Genomic DNA, 9,799 nt, shown 5'->3' on the forward strand with positions numbered 1-9,799 from the left:
TTCTAAACCAATGGGCCCATCTGGCTTGGTATCCCACCCCTCCCTGGATCAGCCCAATGATTAAAAAGCTAGAATGGTATAAAATGTACGTGGCACAGGGGACTCCTTATTGGCCAAGTGTGTTTCCAGGGCGCCCTGCAGGGATCGGGTCTGGGCCCTACGCTATTAACGTGTTGGAGGGAGACGTGAGGGAATCCCTGGCACAGTTTGCAGAGGACCCAGGCTGGGGGAGACACAGGCGATCAGGAAGAGGCCAGGTGGCTGAGTCAGAGCGAGCTGCATGGGTGCGAAGTTTGGCATGTGTTTTAATATGGCACAGTGTAAACGGGTCCGCAGGGGAACAAAGAACGTGGGCCCCACGCTCCCAGGATGAGAATTGGCCGGAGCCCCCGTCACCCATCACCCAGGGTCACCTGGCCCTTTAAATCCCCAGCGTCTCGCCCTCATCCAAGATGGCCTCCCCCAAAACTGCTTCACCACCTCCGATGCCCTTATCCAAGATGGCAGCACCGCATGGCCGCACCGCTCTGTCCCTTTGCCCCCCACCCCGTACCTTACTCTGTTGCCCCACCCCAAGATGGCGGCGGCTCAGCTTGCGCCGTGACACGGCTTTCTTTCTCGCCCTTTTTCAAGATGGCGTCTCCCCACGGCTTCAAGCTCCGGGGACCTCCGGGCAGCAAGACCCGCGCCTATTGGTTGTGGGCGGTCGGGAGGAAGGCGCGCTGCTATTGGCCGCGGGGGGTCGGGCCGTGGAGCGTCGGCAGAAACGGGGCGGGGCGGGAGGAGGCTGAGCCGCCACCGGAGACCGAACGGGAGCGGGCGAGAGCCGGTGAGCGGCGGGGGAGGGGGCAATTGGAGGAAGGGGGGCGATGGGGGAGCAGTGGGGGAAGGAGGCAATGGGGGGAACCAGGAGGGGGAGCAGTCGGGGATGGGGGGGCAATGGGAGCTGGGGGGGAGCAGTGGGAGGGAGGGGGAAGTGGGCGGAGCCGGGCGGGGGAGCAGTGGGGAGAAGGGGGGCAATGGCGGAGCAGTGGGGGGAGCCGGGAGGGGGAACGGTGGGGAGAAGGGGGGCAGTGGGGGAGCCAGGAGGGGGAGCAGTGGGGAGTAGGGAGGCAGTGGGGAGAGCCGGGAGGGGGAGAAGGGGGGCAGTGGGGGGAGCAGTGGGGAGAAGGGGGGCAGTGGGGAGAGCCGGGAGGGGGAGCAGTGGGGAAAGGTGGTAATGGGGGAGCAGTGGGGGGAGCCGGGAGGGGGAGCAGTCGGGGAAGGGGGGGCAATGGGAGCTGGGGAGGAGCAGTGGGAGGGAGGGGGAAGTGGGCGGAGCCGGGAGGGGGAGCAGTGGGGAGAAGGGGGGCAGTGGGGGAGCCAGGAGGGGGAGCAGTGGGGGAAGGTGGCAATGGGGGGAACCAGGAGGGAGAGCAGTCAGGGAAGGGGGGCAATGGGAGCTGGGGGGAGCAGTGGGAGGGAGGGGGAAATGGGGGAGGGGAGGGAGGAGGAAATGGGGGCAGCTGGAAGGGGGAGCAGTCGGGGAAGGCGGGCAGTGGGGGGGAGGAGGAATGGGGGGAGCTGGGAGGGGGAGCAGTCGGGGAAGTGGGAGCAGTGAGGGGAAGGAGATCCAGGGGGTTAGGGAGCAGTGAGGGCTTTTGAGGAGGGGGGACTCATGGGGCAGGACAGTGGGGGGGGCGATCAGTGAGGGAGGGTAACGGGGTGGGATAGGGGGAGGTTAGGGGGAAGGGGAAGTGCAGCGGAGGTGTGGGGAGACCTGGGGGATGGATGACTTGGTGGATTTGGGGTGGTGAGAGAAGTGGTGGAGGGATTTGACTGGGGAAAGATGGAGTGCAGCTGGGGAGAAAGGGACCAATGGGGGAGACCAGGTGGAAGGGCAGTTTAGGGGGACTAGCGATGGGAGCGGTGGGGGAATACCCAGGGGGAGAGCAGATGCTCAGAGGGGGCACCTACAGGCATGGGGGGCAATTTGTGGAGGTGAGTGAGGAGGGGTGCAGCATTGGAGAGGAATGAACATGGGGAGAGCCAGGGGAAGAGGGGACCTGTGGGAGGGGATGAGAGTAAAGAGGTGTGGGAGAGGCGGGTGAGTGAGGGAAAGGGGAAGTAGTTTGGGCGGGGGAGACCCAAGGGGAGGAGCGAGACCTAGAGCTGGGGTGATGGATTTTGAGGTAGGGAGCCAGTGGCTGGTGGGGAGGATCTAGGGGGAGAAAGGAGGAACCAGAAGCGGGGGAGGCCTGGTGGGGAGAATCAGGGTGGGGGAGTCCTAGGGCCAGAGTTAGGCGGGGTCAATGCTGAGAGGCAGGACAAAGAGATGGAGATGCCCCATCAGGGCCCCTCTAGCCTGTCCCCAACTGCCCAGGATCCATGTGTGTCCTTTGTGGCCTGGGAAACCATCTCTAGGTGATGGATCCCAACCCCCACACCTCCAAGGTTCCCCTTTGCTCCCAAGCTGGTGTCAGGTCACACCTGAGCTGCGCAGGGGGGCTTTCTGGTTACCGCTAGCAATGGTTCTGCCTGCCTGCTAATGCCCTGTAATTATTCTCCCAGCGGCTCCCTGCTGTTTGTCCATTGTGAGCACTGAGTGCAGAACCGTGGGAATGTGCCACCTCTGCAGCCCCTCCGCCCAGCACTGGGGAAAGCCCTTCCCCACCATATACACCCCCCCCCCCCCAGTCTGATCCCTCATGGCTCAGTCCTCTGCCATTGTGGCCATGCTGCCAACCCTAGGATGCAGGAGGTTGGGGGGCGTCATGCTGAGTCCCCAGGGGCACTTCAGGAGAGCCGGTGCCCCCTAGAGCTGAGTTATGGCGGGGGGTTTGCAGTGCTCATTGTAACTCTGGATTCTCTTTCCTGGGCAGAGGTGGCCACGCTGGAGGATGAGTAGGCAGGAGGCTGTCCTGGGACGACCTCTGAACCCCTGATCCCAGGGGGCTGCCCCCTACATCCCAGCTGGAGCCAGCCATGGAGCACCCCATGGCCAGAGGGGCACTGGCAGGGGGTGGCACCAGGCTGTCTGCCTCAGAGCGGAACGTCCGACGCCAGAGGCTTATCGTGTATAGGTATGTGGGGGATTCACCTCTGTCCAGCAGCCTGCTCTCTGGGGTCAGGGCCTGGGCAGACCTCACCGGAGTCAGCACTCTTCCTCTTTCTCTGGGCATGGCCAGGAGGACTGTGTGTTTGGGGGGAAGACATTCGGGGGGTGTGGCTGGCAGACAATGAGGGGCAGTGGTCTGAGCAGGGCCGGGTGGGTGATTGTGGGGGGGGTGCTGTGGGTCTCTGGGTCCTGGGGCGAACATCATGCCAGTAATCAGGGGGATTTGGGGTCCATGGCCCCCGTGAGTGACCCCATCTCTCTCTTCCAGACCCTCCACTGCAAAGCAGAGCTCCCCTGCCCCCCAGGGGCCCGAGGAGAAGGCTCCCCCGCTGTACTGGCTGCCCCAGGGCAGGGCCGGGTCTCCTCAGGCAAGGCGCCAGTCGGAGAGGCTGCAGGGCAGACGGCAGCGGCTGCAGCAGGGGGTGCCTCAGTGGGGCCCGGGGGCGGAGCTGTGGCTGGTGGCCTCGCCCATGGAGAGAGCCCGGCACAGGGTACTGGCCATTGCCCTGGAGGAGTGTCTTGCCACCACACAAGGGGCTGTGAGTGCGAGGGGGAGGAGTGGTCTGGGGGTGGGGGGACCCTGCTTAGAGATCTGATGGCCTGAGCCCCTCAACCTCCCCTGACCCCTCCCAGGCCCTGTTGTCCTGCTCCCTTGAACCCGCTGAATCATTTGCCGCTCCCCGGTATGGATTTCTTGAGCCAGCCTCTCTCCCACGTACCCTCCTTCTCTCGCTGCTGTGGTTTGCCCCTGGACGGCCCAGAAACTCCTATGCTGAGCTTGGATGGGCAGGACCGCCTGGTATTTGCGCCCCCATTACACATGGGAGGGGACCAGGCTGGGCTCTTGAGGAGGATCATTTGGGGGTGCCAGGAGCTGGGAGTCAGTTTCAGGGTGAGGAATGGGGTCCATGTTTAACCCCATGGCGTCTCTTGCCCAGCAGGTCTCCCAAAGGGGCACCTCTCCCTCAGCTCATCCAGCCATTCCCTCCCTCCCAAGACACCACCTCCCTGGGAAGGCCTTGCCCCCTCTTGAGAGCCCTCCGCCTGGTTTGGATTGGACCCCTAGGCATCAGGAGCCCGCCGTGGACAGGTGAGCGGAGGTGGATCACGTGTCAGGGCACCTGTTGTCCTGGCACCTTCCAAATACTGAGCAGGGCATCTGCCGGGGGAGGGGGTCGCTGGCTTCTGGGGCAGGGGCTGGATCTGGAGGATCTGACGGGGTAGGTATAGCAGCTTGTGGGAGGCTTTGGGAGTCGGGGATGGAGGGGGGAGATGGGGTGTCAGGAGGCTCAGTGGAGCTGATGGCAGAGATGCAGGAGTGGGATCTCGGAGGGGGTGCTGATGGTGTGATGATTTTTGGTGGGGGCTGAAGATCCTGCGGGGTAAAGATTGTGCCAGTGAGTGATGGGGCTTTGGGGTCTATGGCCCCATCTCATTCTTCCAGACCCTCCCTCAAGGAGCATCGGTCTCCCGTCTGCCAGAGGCCTGAGAATAAGGCCCCTGCATCGTACTGGCCGCCCCAGGACACGGCCCGGTCCGAGTCAGAGCGGCTGCAGGGCAAGCGATGGCTGGTGCGGCAGGGGGCGCCGCAGCAGAGTCGGGGGCCGGCGGCATCTCCCTCCATCTCCCAGCAGGGGAAGGAGCTGGTGACGTCACCCATGGAGAGGGCCCAGCAACGCGTCCTGACCGTGGCACTGGAGGAGTGCCCCATGGCAGCAGTGAGCAGCTGGGGAGCTAGAGGGAGCTGCCAGAGCCCAGAGAGGAGGGGATGGGGGTGGGTGAGGGATTGCAGGAGGGCAGGGAAGCTGCCAGGGCCCAGAGAGGAGGGGATGGGTGGGGCTGCCAGAGCCCAGGCCAGAGGGGAGAGGGATGGGTGGGGATCTCAGCAGTGGGTGCTACCCCAGATGGGTCAATGGAGGGAGGGGTTGGGCTTACGACCAAGGAGGAAGCTGCTCTGACCAGGTGCCGCTGACCTGTCAGCCTCAGATGTGGGGGGTGGACCCCATTCCGTGCCCCAGCTCAGATGCCACCTCTCATTGGCAGGATGCCAGCCTTCAGCAGGAAGATCTGCTGATGCCGTCGCCTCCTAACACGTAAGTGCACATCCCTACCAATCAGCTGGGGTGGGTCACAGGGCCCTCTAGGGGGCGCTGGCCCAGAGCTTCACTTTCCCTCTCTCTCCTGACAGGGTTGATAAGCTGACAGCATCTTCCTCAGACCAGTGGGAGCGCTGCCCACAGCCAGGTAGGCGGAGCTCCAACTCATGCAGGGGCGGGGCTGAGGGTGGAGCTTGGACATAGGGGTGGGGCTCCATGGGGAGCAGGAGTTGAACTTTTCCTCAAAATGTTTTTTGACCAAAAATGTTGTTGAGAAGGAAACATTTGATTTAAATGAAATTTCAGTTAAAAATATTCTGTTTTGGATGTTTTGAGAGTGTCATTTTCTTGTTTAGCAACCATTTTTTCTTTTATAGAAAAAGACATGCTGAGAAGCTTTTAAAGAGATTGAATCAGTCCAAAAAACGTTTAGATCTTTAGCAGAATGAATGCTTTCTGCTCAAAATGTGACTTTCTCCAAGTCTCGTTTTGTGGGACGTCAACTTTTCTTCTTTGTTCTGAAAATAGGTCTGGGGAGGCAAGAGTGTGCATTTTTGTGGGGGGGTTCTGGGAACTTGCTGTGGGTTTAGTGGGTTCAGTACGGTTGGGGGCTGTCTGTGCATCGCAGGATGTGGTCCTCCCTTGACTTCTCCTGACCCTCTGTGCCCTCCTCCAGCAGATCCTGTCCCAGAAGAAGCCGAGCCACCTGGCAGCCTCCTGCCTTCCTCCTCCTCCACCTGGCCTCCCCCGATCTGTTCGCTGCTGCGCCCCCAGGCCACGGTCCCCCCCTTGCGGCACTGGGGTATTACCCCTCTCTTCCAGAGCGTCAAATCCAAGCTGGAGACCTTCGCCGACATCTTTTTGAGCCCGGTCAAGCCGCGCCTGCGCCCCCCGCCTTCTCCCCATCTGGGAGAGGGTGGAGAGCAGCCGGCGGAGCCCCCCAGCCCCGAGGAGGAGCCAGCGCAGAGCCGGAGTGGGCCGAGCCAGCAGGAGGCGCACAGCTCACGCCAGGGGGTGAACATCGAGGTGAAAATTGCCATCTCGCAGCCAGCAGAGAGGAGGGGCCCTGGCGAGGCCAAAGATGACGGGGAGGGGGACAGCATTGTGAGCTGCAGACCCCCCATCTGCCAGTGGCGCCTGAGCCCTGAGGACCCCAGCCAGCCCCGCCTGGGCCGCAGTTATTCCTGCCCAGACTTCCCCTGGGCCATGCCGTCCCCGTTGCTAGCGTCCGCCCCCTGCCCGCCGCGCCGGCGCCGTCACACAGTCTGCAGCCTGGAGGTGTCACGGGAGTTGCTGCGGGGCCACCCCTCGCTCCCCGTCCTGCCCTGCCTGCGCAAGGAGGTCTTCCCCTTCCCCTCCCCGGCCTCCCGCCGCCTGCTCAGCCCGGTGGTGTGCATGACTCGCTGCGACGAAGCCCGTTCCTCCTGCCCAGGGCCACCCCACCACGAGGAGCCTGCCACTGCCCTGCTTTGCCCCAGGTAACCCAGCCCCCTGTCACCATGCCCCCTGCTTGGCCCTGGGGAACTCTGCCCCTTGAACCCCCAGCCCCCGACTTCTTGCTTGGCCTGGGGAGCACTGCCCCCTGAGCAACCCCTGCCATGCCCCTTGTAACTCTTTTGGTGCCTGCCTCTAACATCACCTCACCACCCCACCTTGCCCCAGGTAACCCCTGCCCCATCCCTCTTGCCGCCCTGCCTTGGCCTAGGTCGTCCCACTGCCATCCTGCCTTGCCCCAGCATCTGGGCTCCAGGTGCCATGGTATCGCCTGGCCCACCAGACAAGGCCCTGAGAGGTTCCTGGTCCATATGGTCTTCTTGCCTCACAGGGACGGCTCCCAGCACCCAAAGCAGGGGGAGAGGGGCCATGGTGTCACCACAGATGGGATTCTCCTGTCACACACAGATGCCAAGGTGAAGTAGCCAATGGGAGGCAGTGCTGGTCCCAGAGTCCCAGTGTAGTGCTGGGGGTGCCATGCTATGAGGAGTGGGGGGCTCAGCAGGGGATGCTGTGCTGCCAGGGTGCAGGCTTGGCCGGGGGGCGCCGTGCTGTGAGAGGGCTTGGCGGGGGACACTGCTGCTGGGGAGGGGGGAGAAATTGGCGGGGTGCATCGTGCTGCAGGAGGAGGGCTTGGAGGGGGGCGCTGTGCTGTGGGGAGGGCTCAGCGGGAGATTCTGGGAGTACCCCTGAGTATACAATGGCTCTAGGAGGATCCAATAGCAGAACATTCTGGGTGTATCCCCAGGGGAGATGCTCCCTGGAATTGCTGAGTATCCTGGGAGGGGGGTGGTTGTGCTGGTGGGGGGGGGTCATGCTGCAGAGGGAGGCTCGGTGGGGGGGGTGCAGTGCTGCCAGGCTCGGCAGAGGGCGGGGGAGACTCAGTGGGGAGCGCAGTGCTGACGGGAGCATGAAGGGGCTTGGTGGGGGAGTGGGGTGCTCGGCAGGGGGCTCCGTGCTGCTGGGAACAGGGAGTGCCGTGCTGCAGGAGTCTACATAACAGGGAATCTTTGCTTCCCTTCAGTGCTCCCAGGAAGAGACGACAGGGAAGGTGTCCCGTTTCCGCATCCGCAAGACCCCAGCCAAACAGCAAGCCAACCTCACGCCAATGGGCCTGCCCCGACCGGTCAGGTATTGGGAGCTCTGGGCGGAGGGAAGTGGCTGAGAGTCAGGACTCCTGGGTTCTATCCCTGGCTCTGAATCTCTCCAGCAGTTACAGCTGGCCATAGGATTCTCTTCCATTCCTGTTGTGTGGTGGTCGTCCAACCCCCATGTCCCACCCCCAAGGCTGCTGAGTCTTCGCACCGACAAGGGATTCCCATGTGCTGTTGCTAAGTCTGGTCTCCCCGTAACAGGTTGGACAAGAAGGAGTTCAGTTTGGAGGAGATCTACACGAATAAGAACTACCGCACTCCCACCGAGAAGCGGTGAGAGGGCCCTGGGTGCTGCTGCTGGAGGGATATGGGGTTGGGGGTGGCTACGATGGGGGGGTACATCCCCCTCCTCCAACTCATAGGAAGGGGAGAGCCTGAATTCAGAATTGGGGAGGGGTGCAGGAGGTTAAATCTAGTCGTGGTTGGTTCTTGCTACTGGGAACCCAGGGGCGCATCTCACAAACTCGCTGCCCCCCTAAACAGCAGGAGTCCGATCCCCATTCCCCCTGCCCCTTGTGCTGAGGGTGTCCCAGCTGGGGGACACAGTAGGGGGGGACCCAGGTGTCTGGGCTCCATTTGTGCTATAGGCATCCCAGCTGGGATACAGGGTGGGCCATTTGTGCTATAGGCATCCCAGCTGGGATACAGGGTGGGTTGGTGGACTCGGGCACTGGGTCCCATCTAGCCCTCTCTCCTCCCCCATAGGACCTTCGAGACGATCTTCGAGGAACCTCGGGAGCGGAATGGGGCACTGGTGCTTACCAGCCAGCGCAAGCTGAAGCGAACCATGGAATTCCAGGACAGCAGCCTGCCCCGCAAGCAGCGCCGTGCCCGGCCCCGGGGAAGGCTGACGGGGCGAGCGCCAGGTGGGCGACGGGCCCCACCCCAGCACCTGGACCTGGAGGAACTGCTGCGCCAGCGCCTGGCCGAGCTGGACGCCCTATTTGAAGCTGATGAGGACTAGGAGATGCTATGCACTGTCCAAATTCACACTGGGCATTGAACCAGAGACTGAGTGGCCCCTCTGTCCTTGATATTGCTCATTGGCCTGGGGGAGCTCCCAGAATCCTCTGGGATCCTAGGAGAGTAGTTACCTCCCAGGATACTCCCAGAAGCCTCAGCTCTTCCAGGGAGCATCTCCCCTGGGGATACACCCAGAATGTTCTGCTATTGGATCCTCTTAGAGCCATCGTGTCCTTAGGGGTATTCCCAGAATCCTCAGCTTCCCTGTGGCTCCTGGACCCATGTCCAAGCAGAGATCTCTCCAGGAGAGAGATGTCCTAGTTCTGCCCAGAATACTTTGCTGCCCAGGAGTCATCATCTCCTTGAGCCCTAGTTCCACCCAGAATTGGCTGCTCCCAGATCTGCCTGAGCTGAGGCAGCCATCTTGCAGCCAGTCACCAAGCTGCCTCTGCCACTGCTCCCCTCACAGGCTCCAGGTCCAGTCCAGGAGTGGGGTGAGGGGGATGAATGTCCAGCAGGTGTGATGAACCTTTCTATTCTCAGCATTCAGTTGCCTACGCACAAATCCTCCTGGTGCTTCCATCCTCCTGGTGCTTCTGTCTAGTGCCCCCCAGTGGCTGAACGTACCAGGGGGCAGATTGTTTGGGGGGAGGGGGCATGATTAGTCATTTTAAGATCCCCTCCCACTGGGTGCTTGGGGGGCAAGTGGCCTGTGTCCAGTCGGGCTGGGATATAGGGCAGGAGAGGGAGCTTGTGGGTAAAGGCACCAGGACATCAGTTCCTTATGTGCATCAGGAGGAGGGTATTTTCCCCTCTGAAGTGTGACTGCAGCCTCGGGGGCACCCTCAGGAGTCCTGGGCAGGCGGTGTCTCCTGGGCTGGGCCCCGCTGAGTTAGTCAGTGGATATTTGCTGGTTTTATGTGTGTGGGTTTTTTTGAGATCTATATTTCTATTAAACTTTTCAACAAAAACATCCAGCCTGTTGTCTGATCTGC

The 9,799-nt window shown here is 62.1% G+C and overlaps 1 protein-coding gene across 5 annotated transcripts; it reads left to right on the forward strand.

Moving 5' to 3' along the window:
- Window positions 1–724: 724 nt before the first annotated feature.
- PRR14 (proline rich 14) lies at window positions 725–9,781 on the forward strand. Of its 5 annotated transcripts, none has more exons than XM_050956736.1 (12): window positions 725–829; window positions 2,862–3,062; window positions 3,366–3,636; window positions 4,039–4,187; window positions 4,542–4,815; window positions 5,141–5,190; window positions 5,286–5,341; window positions 5,870–6,671; window positions 6,899–7,103; window positions 7,712–7,818; window positions 8,043–8,114; window positions 8,547–9,781. In XM_050956736.1, the coding sequence occupies exons 2-12, from the start codon at window positions 2,965–2,967 to the stop codon at window positions 8,803–8,805; spliced, it is 2,343 nt and encodes a 780-aa protein (XP_050812693.1). In that variant the 5' UTR covers window positions 725–829; window positions 2,862–2,964; the 3' UTR covers window positions 8,806–9,781. The 5 variants fall into 5 exon arrangements, with proteins under 5 accessions (XP_050812693.1, XP_050812696.1, XP_050812694.1 ...); XM_050956739.1 differs by having other exon boundaries at window positions 7,019–7,103; XM_050956737.1 differs by having other exon boundaries at window positions 5,873–6,671.
- Window positions 9,782–9,799: the final 18 nt, after the last annotated feature.

Source organism: Gopherus flavomarginatus, chromosome 5, assembly GCF_025201925.1.
Source record: "Gopherus flavomarginatus isolate rGopFla2 chromosome 5, rGopFla2.mat.asm, whole genome shotgun sequence".
Taxonomy (NCBI): domain Eukaryota; kingdom Metazoa; phylum Chordata; order Testudines; family Testudinidae; genus Gopherus; species Gopherus flavomarginatus.